A 13,454-nucleotide genomic window follows, 5' to 3' on the forward strand; every position below is an offset into this window, starting at 1 on the left:
ATCCAACTAACTCATGAGCTCGAAAACACACCTTCACAAAAATAACTACTTTTTAATATCTCTCAATTCGTGCCACTAAAATCAGTAATTACAATGAATCATACTTTATATTCAAAAAGTTACATGACAGTAAATCCAAAGACAGAAATGATTATCCTTTTGTGAATGTACAATTTCATTACCAGTATATCATTCTAACCTCTATTGGAGAGTCTGGTTCATCCAGGATGCTCTTCTCACTCTGTATCCGCTGCATCGTGCCTGTAGAACTGGGGTCCATTATCAGCACGTTCTGACTACCGGCTCTGCCGAACTTACAGTCACTCTTTCTGGAGTCAGTCGTCCTGCACACCTCGTAATTGTACACGTGTGGGAGAGTCCCTGTCCCCAAAGTGTCTGAGTAACGAGGTGGATAATATGGAATCACCGGGAGACTGGAGTGATAGAGGATGCGAGACTGTCTCCATCTGTATATTTTCACTGATATAATAACCACTAAACACGTGATGAAGAGAAAGGAAACTACAGCCAAAGCCAAGACTAAGTAAAAAGTCAGGTTGTCATTGTACTCCTTGTCGTGTGTAAAGTCAGTGAACTCCGACAGCACTTCAGGGAAGCTGTCCGCCACCGCCACGTTAACAGTGACTGTAGCTGAACGAGAGGGCTGCCCGTTGTCCTCCACTACAACAGTCAGCCTTTGTTTCACAGCATCTTTATCAGTGACTTGGCGGATAGTTCTTATTTCCCCATTCTGTAAGCCCACTTCAAACAGCGCCCTGTCTGTGGCTTTCTGCAGTTTATAGGAGAGCCAGGCATTCTGTCCAGAGTCCACATCAACAGCCACCACTTTAGTGACCAGATAGCCCACATCTGCTGAACGAGGCACCATTTCAGCCACCAGAGAGGCACCAGTCTGGACTGGGTACAGAACCTGAGGGGCGTTGTCGTTCTGGTCCTGGATCAGTATTTTCACAGTCACATTGCTACTGAGTGGAGGAGAGCCTCCATCCTGCGCTTTGACTCGGAACAGGAAATCCTTGATCTGCTCATAGTCAAAAGAGCGCACTGCATGGATGACTCCACTATCAGCGCTAACGGACACACATGAGGAGACGGGCACTCCGTTAACCGAGGAGTCCTCCAGTATGTAAGAAACACGGGCATTCTGGTTCCAGTCAGCGTCCCTGGCTTTCACTGTGAATACAGAGAGGCCTGGTGTGTTGTTTTCTACAATGTAGGCCTCATATGAGCTCCTCTCAAAGACAGGCGCGTTGTCATTCACATCTGAGATCTGCAAGGTGAGAGTGACGCTGCTGGAGAGGGAGGGCACTCCCTCATCAGAGCAAGTCACACTGATATTATATTGAGAAGCGACCTCCCGGTCCAAAGCTACCTCTGTAACTAAACTATAAAATCCATTTAATGTAGTTTGTATTTTAAACGGGATGTTATCATTTATGCGACACTGTACCTCTCCATTATTCTCAGAGTCCGGATCATTCACACTTAACATAGCGATTACAGTGTTTGGAGGTGAATCCTCTAATATAGACTCTGATTTAGAAACTATATTAATCTGAGGGCTATTATCATTAATATCAATAACATCAACTATTACCTTAGTGGAATCAGAAAGTCCTCCATTGTCTACAGCTTCAATATCTATTTGGTAGTGCTTCGCTTTTTCATAATCTATTTCACCGAGTAGGATAATCTCACCACTTTTTCTATCGATTTGAAACAGTTCAGATAAAAGACGTTTGCTGCTAGAAATCAGATATGATACTGCTCCATTTGAGCCGATGTCGTCATCAGATGCACTAACAATAGTTATGCTGGTTCCCTTAGGAGAATTTTCAATTATTTTTGCTTTGTACAGTGGTTTAGTGAAACTAGGGGCATTGTCATTCACGTCTAACACGTTGACATATATTTGCATTGTACCTGACATCTGCGGCTCTCCTCCGTCCATTGCAGTTAACACTAGCGATATCTGTTCATGCTTTTCTCGATCTAGGGACTTCTGCAGAACCATTTCTACCTTTTTACTTCCGTCTGCCTGATTTTCTAGTTTCAATGCAAAGTTGTCAGTGGGTCTAAGCGAGTAGCTTTGTAGGCCATTTAACCCAATGTCGGAATCAATTGCTTTCTCTAAAACGAATTTAGATCCTATAACAGCAGACTCGCTAATTTCAAAACGTTTTTCAGCGTTTGTAAAACTGGGAGTATTATCGTTTATGTCTGTGATTTCTACGGTTACACGGAACAATTCCATTGGATTTTCCAGAATTATCTGGAAATGTAACGCACAAGGCGTCGTCTCTCCACATAAAGCCTCTCTGTCTATCCTGTCTTTGATAAGGAGGACTCCCCTTTCTTTATTCAGCTCGATGTATTCTGCACTGTCTCCTGTATAGACACGGGCTTTACCTGATTTCAATCTTTTTAAATCTAACCCTAAATCCTGTGCTATGTTACCAACTATGGAGCTTTTCGACATTTCCTCAGGAATGGAATAGCTGACCTGCCCGAGCACTGAACTGAGAGAGAGGACCGAAATAAACAACAGTACTTGCCGTCTCATTGTTCTGACCGATATTTCTTCTTGCACCACTGAAAGAAAACTATTATCCACGATGCAGTTAATACTTAATTCGATTCGCAGGCGATAACAAAAAAATCAACCACAATCCACATATAGGGAACAAAAGAATGTATCCAGCTTTCCCCTTCTTCAGTGTTCTCTGTGAGCGGACTGCGTTCTGCCTGTCTCTTACTCTCTCCAATATATCGACATGATGGGGGAGGACCTACTAAACCTCTATAATACAATTTCAACACGCTGGCCAACAGCGGCCCTTTGAGTTCAAAATAAAAACTACAGCAAATAATGTCAAAACGAACCGAGTTTATGCAAAGTCACACTGGCTATCAAGTGGGATTGAAATTAGAGCAAATTTGGACATTAATTCAGCACATTATAATTTCCAAAAAGTATACTTTGATAATATTACGTTCAGATAGGTCAGCAACACTTTTGAATGCTGGAAATATAAAAGCAATGTGTTAATGAATTACACCCCAAAAGTACTGCCAGACAGGAAGCCAAGAACGTCAGACGCCTAAAAATGAAAACACAATACAGATGGATGTACAGGACTTGGTAGCCTACATTGTCGCTCTCCGAGGTGCTGAAAAGACAAGCGTGGAGACGATCAGTGGGTCTCAAATCATGTGCCATGGAGGGTCGAGAAAATACAGGTTTTCGTTCCAGCCAAAGACTGCAACTAGTTATTTCACTTAATCTCTTCTGTGGTTGAAGGTGTGCAGTGAAATTACCTGGTGTAGTGTTTTATTGGAATGAAAACCTGCATACTCTTGGTCTTCCATGGCACTTGGTTTGAGACACATATCTTAGCTGAAACGAATGCACCGGTAACATGATATTGATTTGCACAAAATAATTGGAAAAAGGAAAGAGACGGTTACAGCTTTCTGACCTCTAGAGGAGAGTCTGGTTCATCCAGGATGCTCTTGTCACTCTGTATCCGCTGCATCGTCCCTGTAGAACTGGGGTCCATTATCAGCACGTTCTGACTACCGGCTCTGCCGAACTTACAGTCACTCTTTCTGGAGTCAGTCGTCCTGCACACCTCGTAATTGTACACGTGTGGGAGAGTCCCTGTCCCCAAAGTGTCTGAGTAACGTGGTGGATAATATGGAATCACCGGGAGACTGGAGTGATAGAGGATGCGAGATTGTCTCCATCTGTATATTTTCACTGATATAATAACCACTAAACACGTGATGAAGAGAAAGGAAACTACAGCCAAAGCCAAGACTAAATAAAAAGTCAGGTTGTCATTGTACTCCTTGTCGTGTGTAAAGTCAGTGAACTCCGACAGCACTTCAGGGAAGCTGTCCGCCACCGCCACGTTAACATTGACTGTAGCTGAACGAGAGGGCTGCCCGTTGTCCTCCACTACAACAGTCAGCCTTTGTTTCACAGCATCTTTATCAGTGACTTGGCGGATAGTTCTTATTTCCCCATTCTGTAAGCCCACTTCAAACAGCGCCCTGTCTGTGGCTTTCTGCAGTTTATAGGAGAGCCAGGCATTCTGTCCAGAGTCCACATCAACAGCCACCACTTTAGTGACCAGATAGCCCACATCTGCTGAACGAGGCACCATTTCAGCCACCAGAGAGGCACCAGTCTGGACTGGGTACAGAACCTGAGGGGCGTTGTCGTTCTGGTCCAGGATCAGCATTTTCACAGTCACATTGCTACTGAGTGGAGGAGAGCCTCCATCCTGCGCTTTTACGCGAAACTGGAAATCCTTGATCTGCTCGTAGTCAAAAGAGCGCACTGCGTGGATGACTCCACTATCAGCACTAACGGACACATATGAGGAGACGGGCACTCCGTTAATCGAGGAGTCCTCCAGTATGTAAGAAACACGGGCATTCTGGTTCGAGTCAGCGTCTCTGGCTTTCACTGTGAATATAGAGAGGCCGGGTGTGTTGTTTTCTACAATGTAGGCCTCATATGAGCTCCTCTCAAAGACAGGCGCGTTGTCATTCACATCTGAGATCTGTAAGGTGAGAGTGACGCTGCTGGAGAGGGAGGGCACTCCTTCATCAGAGCAAGTCACAGTAATATTATACTCAGAGGCTCTCTCTCGGTCCAGATCACTGTCTGTTACTATGCTATAGAAACTACTGGATGTAGACTTAATTGCAAATGGGATGTTTTCATTAATTACACAATGGACTTGGCCGTTAATTTCAGAATCAGGATCGTTTACACTCATTAAAGCTATGACTGTGCTATGAGGAGAATCCTCTTGTATTGAGCCCGATTTTGAGATCATATTTACAATAGGGCTATTGTCATTCACATCAATTATATCAATAATTACTTTACTCGAATCTGAGAGGCCACCTTGGTCTATTGCCTCTATATCGATATGATAATTTTTTGCTATTTCATAGTCTATTGGACCATCTAATATCACATCTCCTTCATCATTAATGTGAAATAGCTTTGAAACTGTGTCCATACCATTTCCGATGACGTAGGTCACCTCTCCATTTGAGCCTTTGTCTGAATCAGACGCACTCACTTTTGTAACGAGGGTTCCCATTAAGGAGTTTTCTGTAACACTTGCCTTATAAACAGGTTTGCTAAAAACAGGGGCATTGTCGTTTATATCCAACACAGTAACATTAATCTGCATTGTTCCTGACATTTGGGGTAATCCTCCATCCACAGCCTTTAAAACTAATGATATGTGTTCTTGTTTTTCTCGGTCCAAAGGTTTCTGCAAAATCATTTCTACCTTTTTGCTTCCATCAGATTGACCATGTAATTTCAGCAAGAAATTATCACTGGGCGTAAGTGTATAGCTTTGAAGACCATTCAGTCCTATATCAGGGTCAATCGCTTTCTCTAGCATGAATTTAGAACCGATCACTGCGGACTCGCTGATTTCAAATCTTCTCTCGTCCTTTTGGAACGCAGGAGCGTTATCATTAATGTCTGTTATTTCGACAGTAATCGGATATAATTCTAATGGGCTCTCTAAAGTAATTTGAAAATGCAAAGCGCAAGGCGTTGTCTGTCTGCAAAGGGCTTCGCGGTCTATTTTTTCTTTAATAAGGAGGACTCCTCTTTCTCTATTCAGCTCGATATATTGAGCACTGTCTCCTGTATAGATACGAGCTTTACCTGACTTTAGTCGTTTAACATCTAAACCCAAATCCTGTGCTATGTTACCGACTAAAGAGCCTTTCGCCATTTCCTCAGGAATGGAGTAGCTGACCTGGCCGAGCACCGAGCTGAGAGAGAGGACCGAGATAAACAACAGTACTTGCCGTCTCATTGTTCTGTCCGATATTTCTGTCGCACCTCAACAAACGTGTTTCCTTCCGTTTTTCAATCAATGTTCCGTCCGATGTAAATTCGAAATGTAAAAGGAATATCAATTTAATCCACGAGTGTTGAACACAATAATTCCAGCTTGAAATGTCCGTGGAAAACGTTGGCTGTGACCTGGAATGTGCATTCTGCATCTGACGTTACACTGTCCCTCTCTCACTAATACACCGAGATGACAGAGGAGGTTCTGGTACAAAACTGATTTAAAACTGCAACACACTAGCCAACAGCGGCCCGTTGAGTTCAGAGTAGGAAACTACATGAGAAAAAACATAAATCGTGATGTTTTAGTTCGACATTTGTTAGTACTTTTATGGAAAGTGTAATTCATTAATCGCCCAACTAAAGAAAATTGCACGTGTTTTACAAGTTGTAGAACGAAGAGAAATGTTTAACACAAAAAACAATTACCTACTGATTAAACCAGAATAGATAGATAGATAGATAGATAGATAGATAGAGAGAGAGAGAAAGAGAGAGAGAGAGCGATAACGAGAACCCATACTTCAGTTGTCGCTGTCCAAGGTGCAGCAGCTATATTGCCCGTGAACGACGATTTCAAAAATGTTTTTTATTATCAAAATGTGAACATTCTAACCTCTATAGGAGAGTCTGGTTCATCCAGGATGCTCTTCTCACTCTGTATCTGCTGCATCGTCCCTGTAGAACTGGGGTCCATTATCAGCACGTTCTGACTACCGGCTCTGCCGAACTTACAGTCACTCTTTCTGGAGTCAGTCGTCCTGCACACCTCGTAATTGTACACGTGTGGGAGAGTCCCTGTCCCCAAAGTGTCTGAGTAACGTGGTGGATAATATGGAATCACCGGAAGACTGGAGTGATAGAGGATGCGAGACTGTCTCCATCTGTATATTTTCACTGATATAATGACCACTAAACACGTGATGAAGAGAAAGGAAACTACAGCCAAAGCCAAGACTAAGTAAAAAGTCAGGTTGTCATTGTACTCCTTGTCGTGTGTAAAGTCAGTGAACTCCGACAGCACTTCAGGGAAGCTGTCCGCCACCGCCACGTTAACATTGACTGTAGCTGAACGAGAGGGCTGCCCGTTGTCCTCCACTACAACAGTCAGCCTTTGTTTCACAGCATCTTTATCAGTGACTTGGCGGATAGTTCTTATTTCCCCATTCTGTAAGCCCACTTCAAACAGCGCCCTGTCTGTGGCTTTCTGCAGTTTATAGGAGAGCCAGGCATTCTGTCCAGAGTCCACATCAACAGCCACCACTTTAGTGACCAGATAGCCCACATCTGCTGAACGAGGCACCATTTCAGCCACCAGAGAGCCACCAGTCTGGACTGGGTACAGAACCTGAGGGGCGTTGTCGTTCTGGTCCTGGATCAGTATTTTCACAGTCACATTGCTACTGAGTGGAGGAGAGCCTCCATCCTGCGCTTTGACTCGGAACTGGAAATCCTTGATCTGCTCGTAGTCAAAAGAGCGCACTGCATGCATGACTCCACTATCAGCGCTAACGGACACATATGAGGAGACGGGCACTCCGTTAACCGAGGAGTCCTCCAGTATGTAAGAAACACGGGCATTCTGGTTCCAGTCAGCGTCTCTGGCTTTCACTGTGAATACAGAGAGGCCTGGTGTGTTGTTTTCTACAATGTAGGCCTCATATGAGCTCCTCTCAAAGACAGGCGCGTTGTCATTCACATCTGAGATCTGCAAGGTGAGAGTGACGCTGCTGGAGAGGGAGGGCACTCCCTCATCAGAGCAAGTCACACTGATATTATATTGAGAAGCGACCTCCCGGTCCAAAGCTACCTCTGTAACTAAACTATAAAATCCATTTAATGTAGTTTGTATTTTAAACGGAATGTTTTCATTTATACGACACTGTACCTCTCCATTATTCTCAGAGTCCGGATCATTCACGCTTAACATAGCTATTACAGTGTTTTGAGGAGAGTCCTCTAATATAGAATCTGATTTTGAAACTATATTCATCTGAGGGCTATTGTCATTAATATCAATAACATCAACTGCTACCTTAGTGGAATCTGAGAGTCCTCCATTGTCTACAGCTTCAATATCTATTTGATAGTGCTTCGCTTTTTCATAATCTATTTCACCGAGTAGGATAATCTCACCACTTTTTCTATCGATTTGAAACAGTTCAGACAAAAGACGTTTGCTGCTAGAAATCAGATATGATACTGCTCCATATGAGCCGATGTCGTCATCAGATGCACTAACAATCGTTATAGTTGTCCCCTTTGGAGAATTTTCAATTATTTTTGCTTTGTACAGTGGTTTAGTGAAACTAGGGGCATTGTCATTCGCATCTAACACGTTGACGTATATCTGCATTGTACCTGACATCTGCGGCTCTCCTCCGTCCATTGCAGTTAACACTAGCGATATCTGTTCATGCTTTTCTCGATCTAGGGACTTCTGCAGAACCATTTCTACCTTTTTACTTCCGTCTGCCTGATTTTCTAGTTTCAATACAAAGTTGTCAGTGGGTCTAAGCGAGTAGCTTTGTAGGCCATTTAACCCAATGTCGGAATCAATTGCTTTCTCTAAAACGAATTTAGATCCTATAACAGCAGACTCGCTAATTTCAAAACGTTTTTCAGCGTTTGTAAAACTGGGAGTATTATCGTTTATGTCTGTGATTTCTACGGTTACACGGAACAATTCCATTGGATTTTCCAGAATTATCTGGAAATGTAACGCACAAGGCGTCGTCTCTCCACATAAAGCCTCTCTGTCTATCCTGTCTTTGATAAGGAGGACTCCCCTTTCTTTATTCAGCTCGATGTATTCTGTACTGTCTCCTGTATAGACACGGGCTTTACCTGATTTCAGCCTTTTTAAATCTAACCCTAAATCCTGTGCTATGTTACCAACTATGGAGCCTTTCGCCATTTCCTCAGGAATGGAATAGCTGACCTGCCCAAGCACTGAACTGAGAGAGAGGACCGAGATAAACAACAGTACTTGCCGTCTCATTGTTCTGGCCGATATTTCTTCTTGCACCACGGAAAGAAAACTATTATCCACGATGCAGTTAATACTTAATTCGATTCGCAGGCGATAACAAAAAAATCAACCACAATCCACATATAGGGAACAAAAGAATGTATCCAGCTTTCCCCTTCTTCAGTGTTCTCTGTGAGCGGACTGCGTTCTGCCTGTCTCTTACTCTCTCCAATATATCGACATGATGGGGGAGGACCTACTAAACCTCTATAATACAATTTCAACACGCTGGCCAACAGCGGCCCTTTGAGTTCAAAATAAAAACTACAGCAAATAATGTCAAAACGAAATTAGTGTATGCAAAGTCACACTGGATATTAAGTGGGATTAAAATTAAAGCAAGTTTGGACGTTAATTCAGCACATTATAATTTCCAAAAAGTATACTTTGATAATGTTGCGTTCAGATAGGTCAGCAACACTTTTGAATGCTGGAAATATAAAAGCAATGTGTTAATGAATTACACCCCAAAAGTACTGCCAGACAGGAAGCCAAGAACGTCAGACGCCTAAAAATGAAAACACAATACAGATGGATGTACAGGACTTGGTAGCCTACATTGTCGCTCTCCGAGGTGCTGAAAAGACAAGCGTGGAGACGATCAGGGGGTGTCAAATCATGTGCCAGGGCCGTGAAAATACAGGTTTTCGTTCCAATCACAGACTGCGACCAATTATTTCACTTAATCTCTTCTGTGGTTGAAGGTGTGCTGTGAAATTACCTGGTGTAGTGTTTGATTGGAATGAAAACGTGCATTTTCCAAGTGCCACGGAAGACGTGGCACTTGGTTTGAGAAACATACCTTAGCTGAAACGAATGCACCAGTAACATGATCTTGATTTGCACAAAATAATTGGAAATAGGAAAGAGACGGTCACAACTTTCTAACCTCTAGAGGAGAGTCTGGTTCATCCAGGATGCTCTTGTCACTCTGTATCCGCTGCATCGTCCCTGTAGAACTGGGGTCCATTATCAGCACGTTCTGACTACCGGCTCTGCCGAACTTACAGTCACTCTTTCTGGAGTCAGTCGTCCTGCACACCTCGTAATTGTACACGTGTGGGAGAGTCCCTGTCCCCAAAGTGTCTGAGTAACGTGGTGGATAATATGGAATCACCGGGAGACTGGAGTGATAGAGGATGCGAGATTGTCTCCATCTGTATATTTTCACTGATATAATAACCACTAAACACGTGATAAAGAGAAAGGAAACTACAGCCAAAGCCAAGACTAAGTAAAAAGTCAGGTTGTCATTGTACTCCTTGTCGTGTGTAAAGTCAGTGAACTCCGACAGCACTTCAGGGAAGCTGTCCGCCACCGCCACGTTAACATTGACTGTAGCTGAACGAGAGGGCTGCCCGTTGTCCTCCACTACAACAGTCAGCCTTTGTTTCACAGCATCTTTATCAGTGACTTGGCGGATAGTTCTTATTTCCCCATTCTGTAAGCCCACTTCAAACAGCGCCCTGTCTGTGGCTTTCTGCAGTTTATAGGAGAGCCAGGCATTCTGTCCAGAGTCCACATCAACAGCCACCACTTTAGTGACCAGATAGCCCACATCTGCTGAACGAGGCACCATTTCAGCCACCAGAGAGCCACCAGTCTGGACTGGGTACAGAACCTGGGGGGCGTTGTCGTTCTGGTCCTGGATCAGTATTTTCACAGTCACGTTGCTACTGAGTGGAGGAGAGCCTCCATCCTGCGCTTTGACGAGAAACTGGAAATCCTTGATCTGCTCGTAGTCAAAAGAGCGCACTGCATGGATGACTCCACTATCAGCGCTAACGGACACATATGAGGAGACGGGCACTCCGTTAACCGAGGAGTCCTCCAGTATGTAAGAAACACGGGCATTCTGGTTCCAGTCAGCGTCTCGGGCTTTCACTGTGAATATAGATAGGCCTGGTGTGTTGTTTTCTACAATGTAGGCCTCATATGAGCTCCTCTCAAAGACAGGCGCGTTGTCATTCACATCTGAGATCTGTAAGGTGAGAGTGACGCTGCTGGAGAGGGAGGGCACTCCCTCATCAGAGCAGGTCACACTGATATTATACTCAGAGGCTCTCTCTCTGTCCAGCTCACTATCTGTCACTAAGCTATAGAAATTTTTTGACGTTGTTTTCATCATAAATGGAATGTATTCATTAATATTACACGTGACTTTGCCATTTTCACCGGAGTCTGGGTCTTGCACGTTAATAATAGTTACCACTGTTCCTGGCTGGGAATTTTCTGAGATTGCACTGGTTTTGGACATGATATTAATAGATGGGTGATTATCATTCGTATCTGTCACCTCAACAATGATCTTACACGAGTCTGTTAGTCCTCCTTCATCACTTGCTTGCACATGAATCTCATAATGCCGTGTTTTTTCATAATCCAGGTTGCCAGTTAACGCTACCACGCCATTATCTTCATCAATTTCAAACATGACAGGAACATCATCTAACGTGTTTGTTAATGAATATGATACTTTACCATATGAACCCTGATCTCTATCAGTGGCACTAACAGTACTTAAAATCGTGCCTTTTGAAGCCGTCTCCATTATAATAGCTTTATAGACTTCCTGCGTAAATACTGGGGCATTGTCATTGGCATCTAGCACATAAATTTTTACTCTCATTGTTCCCGAAAGCTGCGGATCGCCACCATCATTAGCTGTGAGAGTTAAAGCGAGATGCTCTTCCGTTTCTCTATCTAGATTTTTTTGCAACACCATCTCAACCTTTTTGCTACCGTCTTGCTGATTTTGCAATTTTAGATGGAAATTGTCTGTGGGTTTTAAGGAATATGTTTGCAGTCCATTTACACCGACATCCAGGTCCATAGCTCTTTCTAGAACAAATTTTGCTCCGACTACAGCCGACTCACTAATTCTAAATTGCATCTCATCCTTTTTAAAGCTGGGTGCATTATCGTTTATATCATTTATTTCGACTGTAACAGTATAGAATTCAATAGGATCTTCGAGTGTAATTTGGAGATGTAAAGCACAAGGCGTCGTCTGTCCGCAGAGCGCTTCTCTGTCGATTATCTCTTTCACAAGGAGTACTCCTTTTTCTTTATTCAGCTCGATGTATTCTGCGCTGTCTCCTGTATAGATGCGTGCTTTGCCTGACTTCAGTCTCTTCACATCGAGCCCTAAATCATGTGCTACGTTGCCGACTAAAGAGCCTTTTGCCATTTCTTCAGGAATGGAGTAGCTGACCTGTCCGCGCACTGAACTGAGAGAGAAAATCGAGATAAACAACAGTACTTGCCGTCTCATTGTTCTGTCCGATATTTTATCTTCCAAAAAATAAATGACAGTTACGTTGTATTCCAAAGTGATAAGATCCTTCTTTTCCATAGGATTTAAGAGCCAGATATTAAACTGAATTTGTCCATATTCTTCGCATCAGAAACAAAAGAATTGTAGCTCTAAGTCTTTTGCTTCCCGTAACGAGGGCTGTATGCTGTATGTCCGACTGTTTCCCTCTTTAATATAACGAGATGTTGGGAGGGGGGGCTCTGCCACATATCTGCTTGAAAACTACAAGGCACTGGTCAACAGCGGCCCTAAGAGTCGAAACACTTGAACTGCAGAAAACTATAGAGGACAATGCAATCATACATGTAAGCTATGAGGTTCAAGATGAAGGCGGTTAGATGATTTTGTAATACAAATATGCAATTGATAAATCAAGCCACATAGTGAGAATTCTATTTAACACTATCTTCTAGGTCCGCATTTTCCAGATAATTTCCTAAAAATAATTTACATGTAACTAACTTATCGGGGAATCTCCTGGAAAGAACCATGACATGTACTAATTACAAGGAAATGGAGAATGAGTTCAGTTGGTGGAGTTGATAAGTACCTGGTCATTTCTTTAGGAGTTCCACAGAGCCATGAAATTATGTAGTAGTCATATAGAAAATAGAAGAGCTAAGTTTGGTGGAATTGATAAGAAACTGCAAGTTTCCCGGAAAGAACTGCAAGTATTTATTGGAAGAATATAGGCAGAGGTCAGTTTGGTAACCCAAGTAATTATTCACTTATAAATACATTCGTGGAAGAAGTTATCTTTTGGTATTTATTGAATTATTTACTTACTATCTGGATTTTATAACCTTACAGGAAGACAGACAATCTATTTTTGCCTATTCATCTGATACATTGACCATTGGGCAAAACACCCTGCAGGCTGCTATAGTGGAGTGTAACATAAATTTACAGACAGACACCCTGGCACAGCATTGGCAGCCTTGCCAGCAATAACCCACTAAAGATTTGGTAAGTTTCTATGAAAAGGATGTTCCCCTGAACTTTGAGTTGTTGGCTACAAAGATGGAGCACAGCTGCTTATAGATGACCCATCATCTTCACACAAGCAGCGTTACTGAAACATAGCATAGTACTGTTTATTTTTCAACAAATTTCTATCTACTTTCCACAGATTAGACCTGTAATGTAAAGTAGGATCTCACACAATTATTTTGTGAGTTATTTCAAAT

The 13,454-nt window shown here is 42.8% G+C and overlaps 4 protein-coding genes across 4 annotated transcripts; all 4 read right to left on the reverse strand.

Annotated features, from left to right (window-relative positions):
* Positions 1 to 178: 178 nt before the first annotated feature.
* LOC139649914 (protocadherin beta-4-like) lies at positions 179 to 2,584 on the reverse strand. The gene is made up of 2 exons (XM_071526423.1): positions 2,268 to 2,584; positions 179 to 986 (listed from the first exon to the last, which is right to left on the reverse strand). The coding sequence occupies exons 1-2, from the start codon at positions 2,582 to 2,584 to the stop codon at positions 179 to 181; spliced, it is 1,125 nt and encodes a 374-aa protein (XP_071382524.1).
* Positions 2,585 to 3,485: 901 nt separating this feature from the next.
* Positions 3,486 to 5,882, reverse strand: LOC139649915 (protocadherin gamma-A10-like). Its single transcript, XM_071526425.1, has 2 exons — positions 5,538 to 5,882; positions 3,486 to 4,253 (listed from the first exon to the last, which is right to left on the reverse strand). Exons 1-2 carry the CDS (start codon positions 5,880 to 5,882, stop codon positions 3,486 to 3,488), a joined length of 1,113 nt encoding a protein of 370 aa, XP_071382526.1.
* Positions 5,883 to 6,515: 633 nt separating this feature from the next.
* Positions 6,516 to 8,921, reverse strand: LOC139649916 (protocadherin gamma-A10-like). Its single transcript, XM_071526426.1, has 2 exons — positions 8,605 to 8,921; positions 6,516 to 7,323 (listed from the first exon to the last, which is right to left on the reverse strand). The coding sequence occupies exons 1-2, from the start codon at positions 8,919 to 8,921 to the stop codon at positions 6,516 to 6,518; spliced, it is 1,125 nt and encodes a 374-aa protein (XP_071382527.1).
* Positions 8,922 to 9,825: 904 nt separating this feature from the next.
* LOC139649917 (protocadherin gamma-A10-like) lies at positions 9,826 to 12,225 on the reverse strand. The gene is made up of 2 exons (XM_071526427.1): positions 11,897 to 12,225; positions 9,826 to 10,609 (listed from the first exon to the last, which is right to left on the reverse strand). Exons 1-2 carry the CDS (start codon positions 12,223 to 12,225, stop codon positions 9,826 to 9,828), a joined length of 1,113 nt encoding a protein of 370 aa, XP_071382528.1.
* Between the last annotated feature and the right edge of the window lie 1,229 nt (positions 12,226 to 13,454).

Source organism: Centroberyx affinis, unplaced genomic scaffold (assembly GCF_046629955.1).
Source record: "Centroberyx affinis isolate AG114_WGS23_722 - 3 ecotype Tasmania unplaced genomic scaffold, CSIRO-AGI_Caff_v1 ptg001411l_1, whole genome shotgun sequence".
Classification (NCBI taxonomy): domain Eukaryota; kingdom Metazoa; phylum Chordata; class Actinopteri; order Beryciformes; family Berycidae; genus Centroberyx; species Centroberyx affinis.

Coding starts and splice junctions, on each gene's coding strand:
- LOC139649914 (XM_071526423.1), bottom strand. CDS start 2,584: ATGAGACGGCAAGTACTGTTGTTTATTTCGGTCCTCTCTCTCAGTTCA. Junction 987..2,267: donor CTGGAAAATCCAATGGAATT/GTTCCGTGTAAC, acceptor TCCTCCACTCAG/TAGCAATGTGACTGTGAAAA.
- LOC139649915 (XM_071526425.1), bottom strand. CDS start 5,882: ATGAGACGGCAAGTACTGTTGTTTATCTCGGTCCTCTCTCTCAGCTCG. Junction 4,254..5,537: donor TTACTGTCGAAATAACAGAC/ATTAATGATAAC, acceptor CTGATCCTGGAC/CAGAACGACAACGCCCCTCA.
- LOC139649916 (XM_071526426.1), bottom strand. CDS start 8,921: ATGAGACGGCAAGTACTGTTGTTTATCTCGGTCCTCTCTCTCAGTTCA. Junction 7,324..8,604: donor CTGGAAAATCCAATGGAATT/GTTCCGTGTAAC, acceptor TCCTCCACTCAG/TAGCAATGTGACTGTGAAAA.
- LOC139649917 (XM_071526427.1), bottom strand. CDS start 12,225: ATGAGACGGCAAGTACTGTTGTTTATCTCGATTTTCTCTCTCAGTTCA. Junction 10,610..11,896: donor ATTGAATTCTATACTGTTAC/AGTCGAAATAAA, acceptor CGTGACTGTGAA/AATACTGATCCAGGACCAGA.